Below are 24,582 nucleotides of genomic sequence, written 5' to 3' on the forward strand. Positions count from 1 at the left end.
GTGGAAGGAGGGAGGGGAGGGCTCTTCCTCTCAGGCCCGATGGCATTGGGTCTGTCCTTTCACTCCTTCCAGCCAGAAGTGCAGTTGGAAAGGGAGGGGAGGGCTCTTCCTCTTCAGACTCTGTGCGTTGGGCCTGTCCTTTCACTCCTTCTCGGCCAGAAGATGACAGTTGGAGAGAGGGAGGGGAGGGCTTTTCCTCTTCAGGCCGATGGCGTTGGGCCTGTCCTTTCACTCCTTCCCAGGCCAGAAGAAGACAGTTGGAAAGTGCGAGGGGAGGCTCTTCCTCTTCAGGCCTGATGGCGTTGGGCCTGTCCTTTCACTCCTTCCCAGGCCAGAGTGGCAGTTGGAGGAGGAGGTTTCCTCTTCAGGCCCGATGGGTTGGGCCTGTCCTTTCACCTTCCCAGGCCAGAAGATGACAGTTGGAGGAGGGAGGGGAGGGCTCTTCCTCTTCAGCCCGATGGCATTGGGTCTGTCCTTTCACTCTTCCCAGCCAGAAGATGACAGTTGGAAGGGGGAGGGGAGGGCTCTTCCTCTTCGGCCCGATGGCGTTGGGCCTGTCCTTTCACTCCTTCCCAGGCCAGAAGATGACAGTTGGAAGGGGGAGGAGGGTGTTCCTCTTCAGGCCCGATGGCATTGGGCCTGTCCTTTCATCCTCCCAGGCCAGAGATGACAGTTGGAAGGAGGGAGTTAGGGAGACAACTTTTATTTTTCAATTTCTTGAAAGGAATTCATTCAACTAATTGCTATTTCAGTTTTCAAGTGTAGACAAATTGCCCTCTATCCATTTATGAATAGATACAAGTTCCCTTTAAGCAAAGGTACTTAGGTTTGTTATTTTTGCTGTCAAATTGGCTTCAGCTTACTGACATATTGTCAAGGGAACCTGTTATTTGTGCCCTTCTCACATTTGCAAACTCTGGGCTGCAGTTTTCTTGATTGAGTCCATCCACCTGTAATGGTGTCATCTTCTGTTGGCTTGGATACAGTGCAGAGAATTATGAAGATTACTGTTAGCTATTTTCATCATTATGTGACTTGTGGTGGCCCAATGTATCTTGAGCGAAACATAATGTTTGGTAGCCTGAAAGGGGCAGGTGGTTCTGGTTACTTCATTTGGGTGTACCAAAATTCAATTGAGGATGAAAAGTGCACAGTTCCTTCTCTGAACGTGTGGCTTGAGATAAACACATTCTAATACACGTTTTGCAGAAACAGTGTTTTTTATTAAGAAAGGTCTTCTCATGGAGGTGTAGGATGGGGGTCAGCTCAGAGTTTTATACCATAGTGCAGGGGTAGGCAACCTTTTTGAGCCGGGGGCCGGGTTGCTGTCCCTCAGACAACTGGGGGGCCGAAGCCAAAAAATAAATAATTAAATACTTTTTTAAAAAAACAAATATATAAATAAACCAGGACAAATGTAGGACAAAATTTTCAAATGGAAGACACTTTTTTAAAAAAAAAATGGAGGACACGCGAAAAAATTTGCTGATTTTAAAATTTAAAAAAATGTTAATATAAATGCATGTTTCTGGGCTTCTCTAGACAATTGTCCCCCAAAGGCCCCAGCGGCACGGCAGGACCGGGCTGGGGCCAGTCCCAAGGCCTCGCCGGGCCGCATCCGGCCCTCGGGCCGCAGGTTGCCTACCCCTGCCGTAGTGTAATGCAAAGGTATATAATTTTATTTCCTTTTTCAGGCTGCTCATGCAGCTCACTTTCAGACTGTCAAGAAAAGAAAAGAAAAAACAAAATTGAATTTCAACCTTGTTATATTCACATGTTTCTCATTTAATTTATGTGTCTACACCTCAGACAAACTGATGTAATAATATTTCATAATTTAACTTCCCAACTACATTTATTCCCATCACTCATTTATTGAGCATTTCATTTTGCAAGATTTTGGACATGTTATTATTTTTTGATATACTTTGGTAGAAGAAGCATTCATGTTACAGTTTTGTAGTAATTTTGTCCTGGCTAAATCATATTTTCGCAGAACTAACAATATAATATGAATTTTATGCTCTAACCAGTTCTTGATTTCCATAAAACGTTTGCAAGAATTTACAGGAAAGTTAGAAATTATTCTTGTTGGGGATTAGAATAGATTGCTCCATTACTGTCTGATAGAGTGGGAATGTAGGTCAGAGGTGTGTGGGTTGCAAAAACAATACTTTAGCATAGGGCGAGTGATCATGGCCCCAATCTGATGTTTTTCCAGGTCAAAAGAAAGAGGCAAAATACCACTTACTTTTAGGCCGGAAAAAGTGTGCCCTTACCACTGTGGTGGCACTTTTCGGTGCTCCTTTTGGCATGCATCGTGTGAATGCCACACCAAAGGAGCACCGTAACACCACCTGGCATGTGGCCAAGCGGGTGGTGTGACACCGGCTTGGGGGTTGCATCAATAATAATAATAATAATAATTTGTTTTATTTATATACCGCTATTCCAAAGATCATAGCGGTGAACAGCAAGTAAGCTAATTAGCAAGTAAGCTAATTTGCCCCCAACAGTCTGGGTACTCATTTTAGCGACCTCGGAAGGATGCAAGCCTGAGTCGAGCTTGGGCAGCCTGAGTCGAGCTTGGGCAGCCTGAGTCGAGCTTGGGCAGCCTGAGTCGAGCTTGGGCATGTGTCATCCAAATGCCATGCCCCCACGCCATCCCCAAGCCGGCGCTTACTGCTAGTCTGTACAGCCTGGATGTCTCACCTCCACTTTAGATGAATTTTAAATTTCAGCCTGCTTTCTTCTGCAGTCATTTAACATGGACTTGACTATACTTACATTTTGATGTACAGTATTTTCATTTTTTTAATGAAACTAATGTAGTTCCATTTTGGAAATGTTATAGACCACCTAGACAATACAAAAAGACATCCACATCTTATATACAGTAAAGAGGGGCAGTGGCATTTTAATAAAGGGATTTCTTTTGCTTCTAACAAATGCTGTATTCAGCTCATGCATTTTTCTGTTGTCAGAGCAACCAGAGAGCTGGGCATGTGTAGGAAGGGCGGGGGGGGGGAATCTATTAAACTTCTGCTGGATTTCTGGTTGCCTTTGTTAAATCTTGAATTTATTGGTGGTTTATTTATTTGCTGTTACTGAATTAGAAGAACCACCTCATATTGAAATGTTTATCTTTGGGAACTTTGTTTCCCCCCCCCCACTAAAAATATATATATATATATATATATATATATATATATATATATATATATATATATATATTATCAAATTATTGCTGTAAATATGGTTTATGTTCATTTATGCTAGAGTATCTCTGTGTATTTCTCTTGATTCAGTGCTTTCCAGGGTCTGGATGCCCATATGGAGGTCCCTGTGGGCTGGAGATAAGTTTCCCATGATTCTCTTCAGTATTTAAAACAGCTCTATACATTGAGGGGGCATGTTCTTGCTAACTCAGTGCTCTGTGGGTATAACAATACCAACCCCCTTGGTGGCGAACCTATGCATGCGTGTCTTCTTTGGCATGCGAAGCCATTTCTGAGGGCACAAGGAGAGACAGGAGGGCAAGGAGAAGAGTAGGAACAGGCACAAGCTGTTTCCTCTTCTTCATCCCACCCTCCCGTGCCTTTAACTATCTCTGGGGAGGCTGCTGAAGGCCTGGGAGGGTGGAGGGAATAGTAGAAACAGGTGTGCACTTTTTCCTCTTCTTCCCCCTGTCCTTCTGGGCCTTCAGCTGTCTCCTGGGTAGTCCTACCCCCGGAAGTCCTCCCCCCAGAAGTCCCAGCCCCCAGCACCGGGTAACATCCGGAGCAAGAACACCTTTGAGTTTGGGCACTTAGTCTCTAAAAGGTTTGCCATCACTGACCTACTCCCTTACCATATTTATTAGGGCTCAAGTATACATGTCCTCAGTAGGTGGTTTCCCTACTGTTCTCAGTGGGTTAAATACTGTACAAAGTTTCCCTTCCTTAGCAGTGGTGGAGTACCTGTTTTAATGGAGCATCTGTGCTTCATGATTACAATGGCATCATCATAGTCCATTTTCTGTTGTTGTTCTTTATTGTTCTGGGAATTTTATGTGAAGAGTGAGGATATATTGGGGTGTGTGTATGCATGCATGTGTTTTACTTTATGTGTTGAAGAAAAATCTGTAAAAAAAACCATTCTAGCTTAAATCCCCAACACACTGCAGAAGTAATCTGCTTTGAGACTGCTTTAACTGCCCTGGCTCAGTGCTAGGGAATCCTAGGAATTGTAGTTTGTTGTGGCACAAGAGCTCTGACCAAGAAGGGTAAATGTCTCACAAAACTACAGTTCCCATAATTGCCTAGCATTGAGCCATGGCAGTTAAAGCAGTCTCAAACTGGATGATTTCTGCAGTGTGTTTTGGACCATAGTTTCTGGATCAGTTGAAAGCCAGAATTACTGTCTTATGAAACAATGTTGAGTAGTATTAAACTTCATTTCAATTTCAGTTAACAAACATGATTCAATGTTGGTTAATATTTTCATTAAGGGATGTGAATCAGTAGGGCAGTTCAACTGTGAGCCAAATTAAACCATTCACCAACTTGCTACTCCTCAGTTTCCCAGTATATAGAACCTGGAAAGAATATTTTAGTGAATACTCCCACATGTGGCATGAGGTGGCCTCGCTTGGAAATCCATCTGCAGCACAGTGCATAAAGAGAGAGCAGCTGTTGCCTTCTTCACTGGTCTCCAATGAGGAAGCATTCCACAATTGTGTTATTTGTGCACAAAGCATACAGAATTTCATCTCAAGTTTTGCCTTTCATTACTGCTGAAGAAACCATTTCTGAAGTTATAGACTTGTGTCAAGACTTGTGTCAGTGGTCACAGAATGGAGTAATCCTTTGTTTATCATGATATAGTAAATATAGTGGAGAGACAAATGTAAAGCTGTAAAACTGCAAACCCTGTTTAGTTGTTGTGATCAGTCATTATCCGTGTTTTTGTAATTTTCAGTCCCTCTTTTATCTTTGTTTTACAGCAAGACCCCTAGTACAAACACTGCCTTTAAAGACTACTGTTAATAATGGAACTGTTTTACCAAAGAAACCCAGTGGCTCACTACCTTCACCATCAGGAACGAGGAAAGAAATTGTATCACCAGCAGCAAAAAGGTATTAAATATCTATCTCTCTAGTCTCTGCTTTCAGCTTGTAAAATTGCTCCTCTGAGTATTTTTTGCTCTCTGAATATTACTTTTAAGATAAATTTCTAGATAATTAAGCCACATTACAATTGGAAATACTGTAGATATATCTTTAACTTTATTCATGCAAGATTAATTAGTCAGGATTAATGTTGTTGCAGGGAATTTTAAAGGAGTGCAAAATTAAGGCTGTTATTTTCTTGCCTCTGTAATTTGAGTTTAGAAGCAGGAAATGTCTACTTAGGGATTTTGTAATCTATTATGAAAATAAGTGTCATTGTTTTCTTACCAAATTAACAGAAAGAAAAAAATATGCTTGAAGGGTGTTACAGTACAGCTATATTGCCCTTTCATTTGCTTCGCTTTGCTAAATTGTAGACAAATATGATTTCTTGGATTCAATCGCTATACTCTAGTTGGGGCTAAAAATCAGATTTAGGCTCTTGTTCTTATTTTGTTGTCTGTTGTTTTTTAAAATAGCTGGTTCTATATTTGTTTTTTGTTGGTCTAGCCTTTGCCCAGTGTCTTCATCTGGGGTTCTTTTACAATGAGTCATGCTTTTTAGCGGCAATTGACTATAACATTCCTTGACCTCCTTTGCCAAATCACTTTGTACTGTGATTCTTTTCTCCATCTAAGAATAAGAGTAAAGTATTCTTAGAAATGACTTACCAAAATGTGGGCAGCTGATCTTATAAATAAATAAATAAATAAATAAATAAAGTTTTTATTTGTATCCCTCACCTTCCCAAGATCAGGGCGGCTCACAACATATATTAAAAACAAAGTGGTACAGTACAATAAAAAAACAATCAAAACAGCAATACAGTAAAATAACAAGCTAAAAGCCCCATTAGCCTCACCTCTTGGCCACGGAAGAGGAGGGAGGCCCACAGGATTTTACTCGGGGAATGCTTGTTGGAACAGAAAGGTTTTTAAGTCCTTTCTGAATTGGGCCAGGGAGGTTGATGAGCGGAGTGAAACGTGGGCAACTGCCGAGGGGTTGAAAGCTGCATGGACAATCTCAGAGGGTTGTACTGCCCCCTGTATCTCACCTGCCCTTGAAATTTTTATTTTTAAAAAGTTGGTCCCCCATAATTTGTAGGTCATGTTTTTGGGGGCCATAAGTGAACTGAAAGTGGTATTTGTATACCCTAATCTTACTTTCCAGAATTTAAAAAGTAAAGGTAGCCCCTTGATATGAATGTCTAGTTGTAACTGACTGTAGGGGGCAGTGTTGATCTCTGTCATAGATACAAAATCATTGTTTGGGGGAAAATGCTTGCAATAAGTGTGCACCCTAGCAAGGGTATATCCAAAAATCCATACAGTAGGGAAAATGGGCAAAAAATTCATACTTTCTTATGATGATTTTTCACAGTCTTTACCAACACAATAATATCCTTGGTTGTAATAATATTTTTGTTTCCTGCTTGTTATGTGACAGGAAAAAAGAGTTAGAATTGTGGGGTGAAATGTTTCTATGAAAGCAGGAGGAGTTTTACTACTGGGCCTACTCAGACCATCTTTTCATCAGTCTTAATAGAGAAATGGGCCTACTCAGACCATCTTTTCATCAGTCTTAATAGAGAAATGATGGTTGCAGTAGCTGTCATATTTGTCTGAGTTCTAGGTCGGACTCTTTTGCAGTTCATCATGGCCTGTATGCACCAATCTTGTGCTGATGGGACATACTGAAAAAACAGCTGAGCACTGCCTCTCAGAACATGTTTAATTAATCTGTGTACCTATCACAGGTACATACATAATTTGGGCCTTCAAAAACAGTCTGCATTTTAGGAATGAGGCACTCTGTAACACAGGGGGATTTTTGTTACTATTAGTTTAATACATTTCTTCATTCTTTCTTATTACATTTCAAAAAAGAGATTCCCCTCCCCCCCTCTATATTAATGAAGTTGTGTGTTAGCCACATCTTCCTGTTTTCAGGAAGACTAAGAAATCATGAGGTTACATGTTAGGTAGTACCGTACATATTGAGATATGGTACTTTTTTTCAAAATGTTTCTTTGTGTGTAACTTCCAATGGTAATATTAAAAGAAAATTAATAATGCTCATCTGGACAAATACTACAGAACAAGGTGGAAATTAAACACCTAGCAAGCTGCTTGTATTCTCATGGCCATTTGCATGGGCCCATTGGCCCCTATTTGCCCCCCCCCCCCCTTTTATCATGAATCAGAATTGCTGCTCCTGAAAAGAACAGTGATTATCCTCTAGAGCTTAAGGAGGCTCTAAACCTCCAGAAGTGAACCTCTGCTCACTGCCATTTAAAAGAAAGAAAAAAAAAAAGGTGAAGAATTTGCATTTTTGAGAAGAGCAGACTGTAGTGGCAGCTAAATTGGCACCTGGATCTGCTAAAAGTTGCCATCCCACTATGGCTCTTTATAAACAGAGTTCTTATATATTGCGCTGAATGTTTCTCTTTTCCAGCTTATCTCCAGAGTAATTTATGAGCAATCAATATACCATATAAATTAGAAGTATCATTTACTCCTAAACATCTGAAAATCTATTTAAGTGTTAAGTAACTTCACATGTTACAGATTGAACCATGGGATGGGGAACCTAGAACTAATTGTAGATCCTTGATGCTTGCACACACAGTGAAATAAATGCAGGTATACACATTGTACAGTTTATGACATAGCATGCCTAAATCTATGGTACCAGGATGAAGCTGACCCAACTGCAGTAGATTATTTGGAGTACTGAAAAAATTATATTGTGTTCAGTCTCTGATTTGGGATGGGGCCATATCTCAGTAGTCCCAAGAGAAAGGCCCTAAATAGGACCCCAAGTTCAGACCCTGACAGGTAGGACTGTGAATAATTTCTGTTTGAAATCTAAGAGAAGCAGAATGATTTTTAAGAGAAATTATATTGCACTAAATGCATATAGTGCAAACAAAACTGAACTAGGAAGAACAGTGCTCTGGCTCAGCACAGGTTGCTGTCAAAGTTGTTATCATAAACCAGCACATGTGACTTCTGAATTATTGACTTTAACAGAAGAGTAAGAAGACATACATGCCTCCAGATTTTAATGGCACTTAGTGCAGTTCTTAATTCAGTGACTCTAGGGAAATATGGTTCATCAGAGTTTGAAGTAGCACATTCCACCAGAATTTAATGGCATTTTTATAGGTTTTAATTCAACAGCTCTAGGCAAATATTGTTAATATGAATTTGAACTACAGATGCTTTCCTTAGGCGCCTGGAATGTTATCTGGCGGGAAACAAATTAGGTTTAAAAGAAATGCCACCAAGTAGTTCCCAGATTTTGTGTGGAGGAACTTTAAAGTATTCAGTTCTTATTTAAAGATGTATTGATTACCAATGGTCCCCACATCAAATGAGATGAAATATAAAATGAGGCAACTGTTTATTATAGTGTCAGCCTCATGGGGAAGAGTGAATCAAAAACCTGAAGATCACACACACACGTTTTCCAGTAATGTGGGATCAAATTGTGAAGAAGAAGCTCTTATTCTGGTCTGAGGGGGTTGGTGGGGGACAGGGACAAATCTGGATGATTATGCTTTCCCTGAGCTTCTGCCAGTGTATGAAGGGAATAAAATAAGGATGATGTTGCTATCTTCAGCATTTTCACTTTCAGGAGATCTGTAATTTGAGCCTTCCGCTCCCATAACCATCTGTGTATGGTCCAAATCCTCCTCCCTCCCTCTCTGTTGCATGTGCACATGCACACACACATACTGTACACATGCCCGTGTACTCCCTTCCTTCTCCCAGTTGTAGGAGACAATATTGGCCAGGCTGGATTGTCCCCTACCAATCGGGGATGGAGGGAGTATATGGGCATTTGTAAGTGTGTGTGCGCGCCTGATAAAGGGAAAGTCTAAGGAAAATGTGGAGCCTTAGTTTGAAATTAACAAGTGGATTGAGCTAAAAAAAAATCTGCCTGGAATTTTATTTACTCATAGTTCAGAATAAATATGAAATAGATAATCGTGTTAAGGAGAACCCTAAAGTCTAAATAATTCTCCATGTATGTCTAAAAGAAAAAGAGTTCATTGACATCTGAGAGCGAGTCTTACCAATCAAATAATTGATAATAATACTGCATTGCCATCCATTTTGCTTAGATCAATTTTCCCAATGTGTTTAATAATGCAGATTGCCCAAGTGGAAGGAGTTGCAGTATAGTCCTAGGAAACAGTACTGCCACTTTTCCCTTGATTTGAACTGTGCAGATTATCCAAAAGTAGGACAAAATTTCCTGTCTTAAGAAATGTTCTTTGTGTGCTGTTGAGATTTTTTTTAAAAAAGACTTTTGCTTTTTTATAAAATGGACATTTTCATCTCACTGTTTTCAGGGACCTCTATTTTGTTACTAGCTATAATGATGGGAGAGTATTGGCTTCATTTCTTGCCTGACATACTGTAAGATATTTGGAATGTCTGGTACTGCAAATAATTATACACTATCATTCATTATATGTGTGTCTCTTTGTGTGTATAACTTATACTCTCTACATCATGTTTTTTTCTTTGCTACTCTAGTATTGATACTGTTTGTCCTCTGTTCACTACAGCTGTTTGTTTTCATTGTTGTTGTTTTTTTAATCCAAAACAAAATCCTGAGATATCTACATACTTTGCTTAAAATTATGTGTGAAAGTGCTTTGCAAACTGTTTGTGGATCCCTCAGCAAGTAGTTAGCTTGACTTGTTACAATACTTGATCAAGGAACTGTTAAATAACGTTCCTTAATCCTGCTTCACATAATATGCTGACTGCATGCAATGTATATGTCTTGTATTGTAACTTTTTTTATCGATGTTCTTTGTCTTTACATTCTTATTTTACTGCATTCACTTTTATTCTGCTTTGTTTATGCACTTCTCATTCATGGATTAAGCAGGTCTGTGAGTCTTCTCAATGCATGCAAACTGAAAAAAACTGCTTTAAGGTGAGGGATTCTTACTAGTATTGTACTCTATTCATGTCTGTCTCTTGTAGTTAATGATGAAATTAGCATTGTGCTCTATTAATAGTATGTAATCCTTACCAACACTTTAACATTTACTTTAGGAATTAAAGTACTTTTTACTTTTAGGAAGTAGTAACATTATTTTCACTATATCTATACTGACCTTTCTTGCTTCTTATTAAAGATGCCTCGATAATCCAAATACCTTTGTTTATGAATGTTGTAATCTGTATTCTTGAAATTGAATCTTGCTTGTTGTGTGGTTTTCAGTCTTACTAGAAAATTTTGGCTGGTTTTTCTCAAGGTCCAAGTTGCAAAGCATAACTAAGAGAAAATGTATGGTCTTACCAGAGTCACCAGCTGTCTCTGAATTAATTCAGAAGATCCAAACTTGATAATGTTATCTGTCTACCTCAGGTCTTCTCTGGTCACATGCCTATTTCAAGAATACTGTATATACAGCCGTCACTCCATTTTTGTAGGAGTTAGGGGCGAAGGACTCCTGCGAATGTCGAAAAATTAGAAATAGCCCCCCACCTCAGTTACAGGGTGGCAGGGAGGGGGGTAGAAGCTGAGCATGTGTGCCCTGCCACCCTGTAACTGAATAAGCTGGGCCAATTACAGGGTGGCAAGGAGCCGTTGAAGAGAAGCGCACATGCACTTCTCTCTCCCTTCCTCAATGCCTCAGAGAGCTTGCCTGAGCTCTCTGAGGCATCATAAGGAAGCTGGGGACTCACGTGCGCTGCTTTCGCTCCTCCTCTGATACCTCAGAGAGCTCAAGCAAGCTCTCTGAGGGGGGAGAGAAGCATGCATGTGAGTCCCCTGCCTTGCTTCTGATACCTGAGAGAGCTTGCCTGAGCTCTCTGAGGCACTGGAAGGAAGCCGGGGGACATGCGCATACTGCTCTTGTCCCTTCTCTGATGCCCCAGAGAGCTCAGGCAAGCTCTCTGAGGCATCGGAGAAAGGGAGAAAGAAGTCCATGTGTGCAACTCCCTCACCTCCCTTCCAGTGCTTCAGAGAGCTTTCCTGATTAATAAGGAGCTCACCCCTGAAGCCTCATCCCCAGCATGGCTGTCCCTTCGAAGACAGCTGGGCTGGAGAGGAGAAGGAAGCCTTGTGCATTGCCTGGATGTCTCCCAAGGGGACAGCCAAACTGCAGAGGGTGAAGAAGGGCAGGTGCCTGCCCCTTAAAATTCCTCCCCAGCCCAGCCACCTGCCGAGGGGACAGTTGGGCTGCGGAAGGGAAGAAAGGGTGCTGAAACTATATCTTTTACCTTTGACTTATCCATGGGTCGTATCAAAATCCCTAATTTTGGCCCCCAAACCTGCCCTCAACTTATACATAAGGTCGACTTATAGTTGAGTATATATTGTGCCTTACTATTCAAGCAGTATTAGAAATTATTTTTAAAATTCCTCTCTGCTTTTCAGACTAGTTTCCTGAGGGCAAGGGTTGCATCTAAAAAACAAACAAACCACATACCCCCCCAACCCAATCAGACCAAAGGGAAAAAAAACAATCCAGATGAGAGCAATACAAAGCATTGGTACACTGTAATTAACCATATGATTATATTTAGTAACCCTACTTTGGATCATAATGCATTTAACCAAATTTAGTGTAAAGTATTAAAACTAGCTATACTCTTGTCTATACTCTTACAAGATGAGCCACTTCTTATTTTGTCATCATATGGGCATTGAGATCCACAGCCTATATCCAGGTTTAACAGCCTGAAAGTATTTGTGCTAGCCACCAAGAATATGGTAAAGACGTCTTTGAATACATGCAGGGTGCTTTTCACTTTCAACCCAGCATGTAGCACCTTCCCATAGAATTCTGGATAAGAGCTAATGTGCTGGTATCATTGTCCCATAAATCTCAAAGGTCTCTTTCAGACAAATTTGAACATTTCCCCACACTTATTGGGTAAGCCACCAAAAACATCTGTTTTCAAACCCAGGATTAACCCAGGCTAGAAGACAGTCTGTACCTCTTTTTCAATGAAATCCATCACACATTTTTCTTATTTTCCTGCAGTAGCTCCCTTTCATGAACTTCTTCTTTCCATGAACCAGTATTTTTAAAATTATTTTTAATTGACCCCTGGAGGACAATACATGAGAAATTCAAGGGAGCTTTGAAATTGTCTGTTCACGCTGCCCAATTTATAAAACACACCTACCAAGTTCTTTAAAAAATCTGCCTATGGCTGGAATATAGTGGGGCAGGAACTTGGAAAGTGAATGATATTTGGAAGGAATATATTCCTAGAGGGAAAATGAAAGTTGGTGGCTGTGATTCCAAAGATTATTTAACAGCTGGTGGTGAAGTGTTCCAGGAGAAGGGTATTGCTGGAGATGAGATGGAAAAACACTGCATGTGGGAAGCAGCTGTGCACATGAGCAATGAGCAAGACTGGAAAGAAAGTGGCATTAATATGGCAGTGCTCCTGCTTCTCCCCACCCCTGCTTCCTCAGCCTACCAAACAAATTGATAGCATTCCTAGAAAGCTGCTGGAGAGAAGAAAGTATTGCAGATACCATTCAGAATGAGAAAGCTTTGTACCAAGAACATACAGAGCCTCATTTAGCTGCTCATAATATAGTTTTTCTTCCTGAGCATCCTTGCTTGTCAAAGGATCAAAGAGATTCTATCCCATCTGCTATTGATGAGTGGGTTTGTTGAAGAATAGCAATTTGGACTAAGGGTGTTGTGAAAGATTAAATGGAGAAATTCTAAATGTGGGTGCCTCTATTTAGTTATTTGTAAGTAGGTTCTAATTAAGCAGGGTCTGTTTGTATCAAATCACAAGTACCCACTCTGCTGCTTCCACTACTCCTTCATTCCCTCCTGTATTCACCACAGTAATCAAGCAACTTAACCAGTGACAATGGAAAAGATGGGAAGGAGTGCTCCCTAGTGCAGCTTTCCTTATTAAAACAGCAAAGACTGGTTTTACAAATCCTAGAATCTTGAATGGAAAAATAAAGTATTTGCATTAGTATAAACACACATTTCTGCATACTTCCCTCTCTTTCCAAAAAATGAATTAGTAATTCCAGCTCAAGATAGATTACTGTTTTTACCTTTGAAGAACCGGATATGTTCACTCAAAATCATGCATGATATACATACATGGATATCTTTACTCTTCTGTTAGCACTGTCAAAAGAACCAACTCAGCTGAACGTGTGTCTCCTGGAGGTCGAAGAGAAAGCTATGGAGATTCCAAAGGCAGCCGCAATCGAGCTGGATCTACAAGCAGTTCATCAAGTGGTAAAAAGAACAGTGAAAGGTAAGGAGAACACCTGTTGTTACAACCACTTTGCTTTCAAAGCTACCTACATTTGTTCAATTGTTGTTCTTATTAAAATAATGTTGAATTCCATGTACATAGAACTTTACAAAGAGCAGGTCTCAGCCCCCCCCCCATCCCCAGAGAGAATAGAAAAGGTGACAAATGAGAGATGGAGAGGCTAACTGTGCATGCAAATGAATGCAGTCACAGATAAGGATGGTGCAATAATTCAGAGTGGAGATGCTCAAAGAAGCCAGCCCACTTATCCCAGGCATAGTACAGTATCAATTTCTGATCTTCTTGCCCATTACCTGAGACAAAAAGTCTTACCTTAGGAAAGGTGATGGAAGTTGAGAGAAGGTCCAGTGAACCTAGCAGAAAAGTCTGCTCTGCTGATGGGAAATGATGCTCTTAATATCTTTTCAAAAGTCATCATCTTGTAGTCAAGTGAATTGTCTTTCAGAATTCTTGCATCACCCCTTGCTTTAAACATTCAACATTTTGGGGCACTCCCACTCTTAGTTACAGACACCTAGACAAAAAGCAGTTGTTTTTACATTCATTGGGGAGTAAGTTCCATTCAACCTCAGTGGGAAACATGTATAAGGAATGGAAAATGGTGAGTTTTGACAGGGACTAGGTAGAAGAAAGAGACATGGTACCACATACTAGTCTGAAAGCTATCTCAACAAAGGGGGCTAATGTGAAAGAAGAGGAAAGGTTACATCAGGGGAGGCTATGTAGCATATTAATGATGAAGACACAGAACTTGTACTCAATACAGAAGAGGATTGAAAACTTTCATTGAGGCTGAGAAGAAGACCAGTAATTTTTGATAGAAGAGAAGTGACTGTGATGTGATGCAGAAAAACTAGAGAAGCCAGTGGTACCAAGACTGGGAAACATAAGAGCCTGAATGAACTGACAGCACTAGAAGAGACAAATTTCTACTGTTTTATATGAGAATAAGTGTCATGATTTGACAGCATGGTAAATAAGAAAAGCAAACTAGATGTGGTGGGTAATCAATGAAAGGAGGGCTTGGGAGGAAAGTTAATCTGATCAATCTTTTTAAAAAGATCTTTCTTAATTATTTTCACAGCAAGCCTAAGGAACCAATGTTCAGTGCAGGTAATTGTTTTGCTTTCTCTATTCTTGCAAAAAAATGTTTTGGGAATATTCTGACTTTTTTTCTGATCAGTTGGAATATCCTGACCTTTTTCTGAGCATAGCTGACTAGTGATTCCTATACTATGAATTAGTCTACAGCAGTTAACACATGACAAGACACCATTTAAATAAATCATAATAGTAAGCTTACTAAGCTATGCTTTTATTTTTATTTTTTTAACCTTTTAGTAAAAGGAATGTACAGAGCCATAAATCTGTTCCAGGAATTTTGGATAGATTTAGACATTCACTTGTCATGTCTGAAAAATGAAGAAGTGATTTGTTGGTACCTGCTGTAATTCCATTTGTTACTAGGAGAAAACTACCACAGTTCATTGTCTCTGAGCTGTTTGGAGGAATGGTGAAAAAGCAGTACCATATATACTCATGCATAGGTTGACTTGACGTATAAGTTGAGGGCAGGTTTTGGGGCCAAAATTATGGATTTTGATATGATCCATGGATAAGGTGAGGATAAAACTTAAGGGCATGTAAGAAAAGATGTAAAAGACAAAGCAAGGGAAAATAATTGCAAAGAACTTAAGGAATTATGGCAGCCGTAATGGTTTGATGGACGAGAAAGGAACTATAGTAAATGGTGGCTTTGTGATGTATTGGGGAGGTGACTAGGCACATACAGGGCTAAGAAAACACAGACATGTCAAAAAGGATGTAAAGGCAATAGTTAAGATACAGTATTAACTCTTCTCAAACAAGGAACCATCCCCTTCTCTGAGTAGAGTGGCAAAAGAGAGATTATTCTGTCCCAGGAGAACCTAAAAGAAGCACCAACCCCCTCTATTCTGTTGATGCTTTTTTGAGGGAAGCAGCAAATAGCCACTGCAGTCATTATTTTTCTGTCCAAGCATTCAAAAGGCAAGAAGTGGTGCCACAACAGAGAGAGTAGAGGATATTGGTGCTTGGTAAGTTCTCCTGGGACAGACTAAGCTCTTAGCTTTTGCCACTCTAGTCGGAGAAGAGGCAATCCTTTTTGATTAGAGTTAAGGTACATTACTTACATTGGCTTGTGGATAAGTTGACCCAGGTTTTTTGTGTTGGTTTTTTTTACTAAAATGTCTAGACTGAGGGGAAAAAAGGGAGTAAGGCAACAGTAACAACAAAAAGAACCAGTTTAAGAATATACAGTACAAAGTTTTGCTAAACAGGTTCTTTTTCTTGTTATTGTTGTCTTACTCCCTTTTCTTCCTCAGTTAGCTATACAAGAGATTTATTCTAAGTCATCAATTATGTTTCTCCTTCATCCACCATTGTTAGTTCTTAGTTTCTTCATGTGAAACTCTGCATGGATCTACACAATTCTTTTCTAATTTGGCACATTCAGTTTTAAAATTGGTATACCTAGGCCATTGATCAATACTGGTAAAGGCACTAGCTTGATGATTTGGTCCACAGTATATATGGTCCAGAACTATGATTTTGCAGGTCCATGCTAAAACACCTTTAGCTGCTTGCAGTAATGGTTATCATACCTTAAACGATAATGAAGTGTAATGAAAAGGAAGAGAACGAGAAACATTGGTATGTAGTATCTGGCCCTTAGCAATTGAACAATCTGTGAAAGGACTACAGCTCAATGTGAAGCACACATTTTGCATACAAAAAGTTGACATCCCCAGATAGGGGAAGATCCCTGCCTAAAAACCAGGAGAACTGCTTTCCATCACTGTAGACAGTTCTAAGATGGATGAATTAATGGTCTGATTCATAGAAAGATGCTTCCTATATTTAATTGTGAAATTAGCCTTTCAGTGTTAAGCATGAATAAGACAAGAGATGAAAACCTATATAGGGTGCTAGTTGTGTTCTGCTAATCACTATGTTAGACCAAAAGTAATTTTAAAACATGTGAATTATTCTACTGAATGAATCATCCTTCTAAATTGGGGATGGAAAACTTGTGGCTTTCTGGATCTTGGTTATAGCAGTGAGGGCTAGTGGGTGCTACATCCCAACAACGTCTGGAGAGCTACAAGCTGTCCCTCCCTAGTGGATAGTGTGGTTTTGTTTTCTCTTGTGTATGAACCAGTGATTTTCTGAATAATTTTATATGAGAATAAATTAATGTTATATTCTTTTTTAAAAAAAAAATCATAATTTCTGTCCACTTTATTTGTAGATATATTTAACCCAAGCCCATGTCAGCTTGTTGGGAGGACATTTCCAGGGGAGAACTGGTAGGCAGGAGAGGGTGCTTATTCTGCCTGCTGATTCTTGCCTATAAAAGGTTTCTCCAGCAAAATTTAATCCCCCTCCTAATTGACTACAAAACTGGAAGTTGACCTTGCTTGGGATGAGATTAGGGAATCCTCTGGAGGAAGAAGTGCCTTCTTCCCAATCTTCTGATCATCTCCTGTGAGTGCTGCCTGCTCCAAATTTCTGATTATTTTGGTAGCTTGAGGTTAGGAACATGCATATATCCAAGTAACATCTCAGTTTGTCCCTTTTTATAAACTTTCCTGGACATGTTATACTTAAATATAGATTGTTTAGTTCACACGAGCCTAATCTTGAATTTTAGATTTAAGGTAGAGAAATCACTGTTTCAAATCAATTAGAGATTTATTTAGTTTTTAAAAGAATAATAAAATATTTCTTGGTTTCTGTTTCAAAACCACTTTATTTTTACTTTCTACTGTAACATTAGGATTCATTATGGATATCTGCTTACACAACAAATTTTTTTGCTCTCTTCATCCCTGCCTCCCCCTCCTCCCCTAATACTGCACATGTGCTCTTAAGATTCCCACAAAGCTTTTGAGTAGTGGAATCTCATGAGTAGTGGGCTGCAGAGACAGGGAATCTATTCTACCAACTGTGTCTGTTCTGCTGACAGATGTCTTTGGACACAACCGACTGTTAAGTAGTAACCCATCAACATCAACATCATTGATCATTATTATATTCATTTGTATACCACCTTTTCGCCAAACTGCAGCTCAGGGTGGCTTACAGCAATTGAAAGGAGTACAAACCCCACAGGTATATAAAAACATACAAAATAATACATTGAAATGTAACTAATCTATGTATAGAATTAACACCATTTAGAATATACTTTAAAAGACAAGAACAAAAACAATAGAATAGCATCTTACTAAAAGCACTTGCATTCAGTTAATAGACCCATACTGACAAAGCTCCTGTGGAGAGAAATCTTTCTTTTCCCTTTGCAGTGTGATACCCATGCCTGCATAGTGCCCCAGCAGTACCCATCACATTGGCCTGTCTGTAACAGGCCATTGGCCCTCATATTAGTGCAGACATTGTTAGCTTTCATCCCTGCAGTGGAAGTGGTTGTTATGAGATGGTATAGACTTAACACCAAATCACGATTCTATTATTATTCAAAGTATTTCCACCAGCACTTCATCCTAAACATAGGACAGTTTGCAAGAGACATACAATACAATTTGTTCTGTAATATGGGACAGTATATAAAATAGAAAACCAATATAATAAAAACAATACAGAAGCATAAAAACATCAGATAAACACACCAGCATGGCATCTGAAGCAATATTGTGTTTTGCAAGTGGCCTTATTTTGCAAACATGTTGTTGAAAAACTCTTTGGGACAATTAACATCTGAATTGTTGTTATTTGCTGTCAAGTCAACTTTGACTTATAGTGACTCTATGAACGAGAAACCTCCAAAATCCCCACTCATCAACTGGCCTCCTCAGATCTTGAAAAATCATACATCTGAACTGGAAAGGCCCATCATTTTTCTGCTTTCCCAAATCACAACTTGGGCTAGCATTCTAGAGTTTCCTATGGAAGATGGGAGAAGAGGGATACTCTGGTAACTGCCCAAATTGTAGTTTGGAGACTAAATTAGAGTTACCATAGACTGTTACATGATAATCAGTCTAGGATCATCCTGTTCATGCACTGGCCATGTAAGTACATATCTGGGAAAGTTTCATAGTGTCTGTGTGAACAAACAATGGCATTACCTGAATGGTACATAAAAGAATACAGCTGGAGTATCCTTAGCACAGGGATTTAGGTAAGCCTGACTGTTCTTGAATGCATCTTTATCTAGCACTTCTATCTCTGTCTCTGTAACCACAAGGGAAGCGTCGTGTGACACATTGCAAAGGTAGGTAGGCCTTGCTTCTGAAACCTCATAGCTCTCTAAGCAAGCCTATTTACAGAGCCAGAGGAGTTTGTCTCTACAGAGGCAACATGTTCCTTGAACAATATTAAGCGAGTTTATCTTCTTCTAACCAAAGTTCTTGTAGGCTATCTACAGGGTTCTAAACCTGTAGAATTTAATGCTAATTAATTTTTCCTTAGATATTTATTTATTTATTTATTTTGGTAGAGCTGGTCAAATTAATGATCATAAAAAGATAGAAATGTTAAGAGAGCTATATGGCAACACATGAATGTCTCATTGTGTGCTAATAGTTGCTTGGTAATTTGGCTGAGAAGCCCTGTGATAGCAGCTGTTCTATAGTTTGTTCAGAATGTGTGTCTAAAGTGTGTGTTTAACGAAGCATTTTGAATATGTGTCTAAAGAAGCATTTTGTTCTAGAATGGTATTACAGTGCTTGTTCACTACCTAATTGTCTCTGGTAGATCATAGACTTAACCTGAGTTGGCAAGAAGCAAATTGCAATGGCTAACAGATAATTCAGTGCTTTTAATGCATTATGTTATTGTCCATTTAGGATTAGTGAATGTACAGTGTGGGAGTGCTTGTTAATAACTAACATATAACTATGTTGTAATCTATGCACACTTCATTCCTTTTATAGCTTCTCAAGAGCAAATAAATTTGTGTTGTATTTATTCCTAATTTCACATTCATCTACTGCATCTTAGTTTTATATTTGTAAACTTTAAACTGAATTTTTATTTGCTTGTATTTCTATTATTGGGGAACAATTTGTTAAACAAGTCACATGTAACTTTAATGCTGCTGCCTCTTCTGGAAGTAACTTGCAGACTTTATTTTAAAGTGTTATGCCATTCTGCAAACTGTTGGTTCTATCTCTCCAGTGCTGTTAGCAAGCTGTTACAGCCATATTATAAGAATACTGCACTCATGTTCCCTAAGATTGCTTTAATAATTATCCTCTCATCCTTGTATTCTGTGGCTTCACCTCCTTAAACTGATATCCCTTATTTGACTCTACTATACTAAAACACTTGCCATCTGTTACTCTTTCTTTGTCTTTGATATATGTATAACATTTCTGTCTTGCTATTCAGAATGATTAGTGCATGCCACTGTTCAGATCAATCTACCAGAATAGTGTTTAAAAAAAAGAAAAGCCAAAACACACATATAACAGAAGCCATTCACTAGCTTGGTTCCACTTACCTGATGTGAAAGAGTGGCCTGCATGGTAATTCTGGCTAGATATTTAATAGAAAAAGAGTAATATGCAGCATTAGCATGTAATTCCCATCAAAGTTGCAAATTATATATTCTCCAGAACAGAATGTACATAGTTTGACATTTTGGTCCATTTTGGGATGAAGGTGGGCAACGTATAGCCCTCAAGATGTTGAATTGCAAAAACCAGCAGCTCTAACCTCCATAACCAGTGATGAGAGATGAAGGGAATTGCAGTCTTCTCTTATGGAGGGCCACACATTGCCCATCTAAGTGTTTATACCAGAGTCATGCCTTGAGCAATACAGGCATAATGTAATAAATTGTAGTGAGCTGTGGGTACAGCAATTGCTGACCCCACCCAATGCTTTGCTTGAAGGTAATTTTTAAGATATGCACAGAAATCTAGCATTATTTTGAAAAGCAGTTGTCTGGATGCAGTTAGTGCATATGTGTTTAACCCTAATGGATTTAGGACACATTCCTGAAGAATAATAGGTAATAGGGATAAATCTTGAAGTCCATTCCTCAAGTCACATAGCCCCTCTTAAGGGGTAACACTACTAATGATTAGACACTGGAAACAATTTATACAGATTCTTTACCTTCTCCTCCTAGTCCCTGTCCACACACATCTTTGTTGTATGTATGTTGGCTTTGCAGTTTCAACTGCAGACATACCCTATATGCTGAACACTAATTAGACTTACTTCTTAACCGGGCTCTCTAGTGTTTTCAAATGGTGGGTTTAAATCCAAGATAGGAAATGTGACCAGTAACCGCACAGGTGTTCTGTGCAGTAGATGCAACGTTCAGCCATAGTTAAAGCTTACACCAAGGGAAGGGTGAGGAAATTTGTTCTTAGGAGAACAACACAAATTCACAGCCTGCTCCCTATCTCCTGACTTCGATTAAGACACTAGCAGTAAAATGTCCATGCAGAATCTTAACATTTAAAAATCCCATCAGCATTAAAATGTAAAATTTTAAATATGGCAAAACTGCATAGCTGTTCAAAAAAACAAGGAACAATAATCATTGCAACAACTATTAAGTTGTTGCTTGCTGGTACGTTTGTAGGATGATACTGTTGTTCAGTGAATTCTGATTAAAGCTGCACTGATGATGACTATACATCCTGTAACATCAGTCATTAAAATAAAGCCTTGTTTTAATTATTGCTTTTAAAACAATGGCTTTTATTTAATGGTGCTTGGAAAACCTTAATTATACTTTCTTACTGATTTTCTTAATGTTATTACTTCTGCCCTTCCGTTTTCTCTGTACCCACGATTATTTCATCCAGTAACTCTACTGATGTCATTGACTCCAAAACTGCCTGATTCGGAGGAAAACAAGGCTGGATCCCTTGATCTGCTGATGAAGCAGAAGGAGGCAGGAAGTTGTGAATCTCGAAAAGCTTCGTCAGCTGTTCGGAAGATACCTCCTTTGGCACTGCCATTTCCCAAAAGTCCTAGTCAGACTATAATGCCATTTCCTAGATCACCTAGTTTCTTAAGCCCCATGAAGTCCCCAAGTCAGTACTTTCAGATCTGCTATTAAATTTATGTTCACCTATCTTGGATATTTCACTTAGAACAATACCAGCTAGAGTATTTCTGGTGTTACACATGTTAACTTAAATCATGTCAGCAGAATTCTGAGCTGTAATTCTTTTGTATGTTTCTTTTCCTTTCTCTGTGTTATCATTTGTTGCTATTTCTGTTTTAAAATCTAGCTATTCTACTTTCTTTTGCATGTACATCAATACAATTCTTTTACTAACATCCTGTTGTTATGTTTCCAGTGTGTCTCTAATAATATACATAAAGTTTATCTTTACGCTAAGATGCAGTCAATGTTGACAGTTTCAGATGCTAATACCCAGATATGTAAATAACCAATCTAAATAAATAAAAGAATTTTAAGTGGCATTTCTGTGTTAATTGTAATCTTTGGGTTTTTTTCCTCAGTTGGGTAGAACTGTACTTCCATCCAGAAAGTTATACTTTCTCTTTCCAGTATGTGGAATTCATTATTTATCACTTAATTATGGTGTTACGGGGCTTTTCTACAGAAAACTGAAACAGGAGATACTATTTGTATGTAATGGATTATATCAGGCTTTTATTAGTGAGGGGAAAGGCCCGCTTCCCCCAAATGATGTCATTAAGCAAAATACTACTGGATTGGGATGGAAGAATAATGGAATATATGACTGGTGCTATGTTTGTAAATCTTTATATTTCTGCTATTTTTATAGAGGAAGGATATGTTAAAATGTTTCTACGCGGACGTCCTGTTACCATGTATATGCCCAAAGATCAAGTGGAATCTTACAGTTTGGAAGCAAAAGCAGAACTACCAGCCAAGAGGCTTAAATTGGAATGGGTGTATCCTTTTAAAATATTTTTCTAGTTAAACCAGAGACTGCTTATTTCTTGTGGTTTAAAAATATAATTGGAAGGTAGTTTAACAAAACATGCATTTTGAGTGTTGAGAACTAGTGCAATTTCACCAATAAAACAATCAAATAAGTATTAATGACATGGAACTTCTGCTCCACATCTTTCTGTTATTAAGTAGATCCAGGAAGGTTTCTATTGAATGTAGCCTGAAGGTTTGTGTTTAATTTAATCAGACAATTAAATTAGGCACATTGGAGAAAAGTAGGGCGTTATGGTTACTAATTATAGTGTACTTAAACAAGTTTGCTTTTCTACTGACATATCAAAGGATATTTATAGCAAATCTGCATAATTTTTAGGAGACATACCATTATTACAAAAAATATGATGACTTTTATTGCATCCATTTAGATCATTTTTTAATAAATGCAGCTAATACTTTTGACATACTCAGACTAGAAAGACAAATAATGTTGGTTCCCCTAATTTTATTTGCTCCTAGAGATTTTTTTTTCTAATGAGCACAAGTCACTGTTGGTCAGTCTTTTTGGCACAACTCATATCCAAAATATAGAATTGTAGAGTTGGAAGAGACCACAAGGGCCATCCAGTCCAACCCCCTGCCATGCAGGAAACCTCAATCAAAGCATTCCCAACAGATGGGCATCCAGCTTCTGCTTAAAGACCTCCAGGGAAGAAGACTCCACCACACACTGAGGAAGTATGTTCACTGTTTAACAGCCCTTACTGTCAGGAAGTTCCTCCTAATGTTGAGGTGGATACTATGTTAACTGTGTTAAAGATGAAAGTTACAGGTGAACAACATCCAGAGAGTCATATAATTCCCATTCCTACTGCAAGGGCACGAGACTTCTAGGTATTTACAGAGTACAGGTTGAGTATCTCTTATTGAGAATTCTGAAATCTGAAATAGTCCAAAATCCAAAATTGTGCACAAGTGACACCCTTGGTTTCTGACGATTCAGAAAGTACCCAAACTTTGTTTCATGCACCAAATTATTAACACTATTAAGTATAAAATTACCTTCAGTATCTATGTATAAGGCATAAAGAAAACAAAAATGATTTTCATATTTTAGACTTGAGTCCCATCTTTAAGATAGTTCATTATGTATAAACAAATATTCAAAATCCAAAAAACTCCAAAACACTCCTGGTTGCAGACATTTGGGATAAGGGAGTCTCCGCCTGTATATTGAGAAGGGCTTTGGAGTACCCTTTCCTGAACCTCTTGAAGTTCATTTTATCTCAGCCTGTGTTAGTGCTTCATATTCCTACACCCCACTCATCATTTTAGTTCCTGTCTGTATTTCTTGTAATACTTTGAATCATAAGTCCTCACTTCTAATTCTTCATGACTAAACAAATGTCTTGAAATAGTACAATAGGTCTCATTGGATTCTCTCTGAAGTAGACATTTCTGGCTATATTGCATACACATATGCATAAACTGGCCATGGCCATAATTATTCTTGGACAGCTAAAACTGAATGTGTTGAAGGCTGGAACACTTGCATCTATATATGCAGGTGCAGATGAGATATGGAAGCATGGCTATTTTGGAAAATCCATCCTTTCTCATTTAGTTGTCACTGTTCTTCTGTCTGTGTTTTGCATTTTCTTTTTATATTCATTTAGAGCATACAAGGGAAGTGGACTGGAAGAAATCAAGAGCAAGCGTCTATTTATTTATTTTATATGCTCTCCTGGAGTGGGACCCAAAGTGGCTCAAAGAAGGAAATCAATGAAAATCTACCAATGCAATTTTGGAAACAAAAAAAATCACAATTAAAACAATAAACAAACAAAATACATGTACCCATTTAAAAAATCCTTCCTGATCTGGTTACATATTAAAAGCCTGCTGTGAAAGGGATCTTGAGTCCTAATAGACCATGAACATGAGTCAACAGTGTGATTGATGATATCTGCCAGTTCTTTTAATATCCTTGGGTATAGTTCAGGACCAGATGAACTACACACAAGGGTATTAAAAGAATGGACAAATATAATCTCAGAGCCATTGGCAATAATCTTTGAGAGCTCATGGAGAAGAAGAGAAGTCCCAGCAGACTGGAGGAGGGCAAACATTGTCCCAGTCTTCAAAAAAGGGGGGGAAAAGAGGATCCCAACAATTATCATCCAGTTGGTTTGACATCAGTACCAGGAAATATTCTGGAGCAAAA

At 38.8% G+C, this 24,582-nt stretch overlaps 1 protein-coding gene across 5 annotated transcripts in view; it reads left to right on the plus strand.

The window, feature by feature from the left end:
• EML1 (EMAP like 1) overlaps window positions 1–24,582 on the plus strand; it is a 218,988-nt gene that overhangs the window by 156,452 nt on the left and 37,954 nt on the right. For 2 of the 5 annotated variants that reach the window (XM_042475111.1, XM_042475096.1), the window contains exons 3-7: window positions 4,985–5,117; window positions 13,292–13,426; window positions 14,532–14,560; window positions 18,696–18,722; window positions 22,231–22,360. In XM_042475111.1, the coding sequence (XP_042331045.1) occupies window positions 4,985–5,117; window positions 13,292–13,426; window positions 14,532–14,560; window positions 18,696–18,722; window positions 22,231–22,360 (454 nt within the window). Of the gene's footprint in view, window positions 1–4,984; window positions 5,118–10,058; window positions 10,107–13,291; window positions 13,427–14,531; window positions 14,561–18,695; window positions 18,723–22,230; window positions 22,361–24,582 lie in introns of all 5 variants that reach the window. The other 3 variants (XM_042475080.1, XM_042475087.1, XM_042475102.1) reach the window with 3 other exon arrangements.

Source organism: Sceloporus undulatus, chromosome 1 (assembly GCF_019175285.1).
Source record: "Sceloporus undulatus isolate JIND9_A2432 ecotype Alabama chromosome 1, SceUnd_v1.1, whole genome shotgun sequence".
Classification (NCBI taxonomy): domain Eukaryota; kingdom Metazoa; phylum Chordata; class Lepidosauria; order Squamata; family Phrynosomatidae; genus Sceloporus; species Sceloporus undulatus.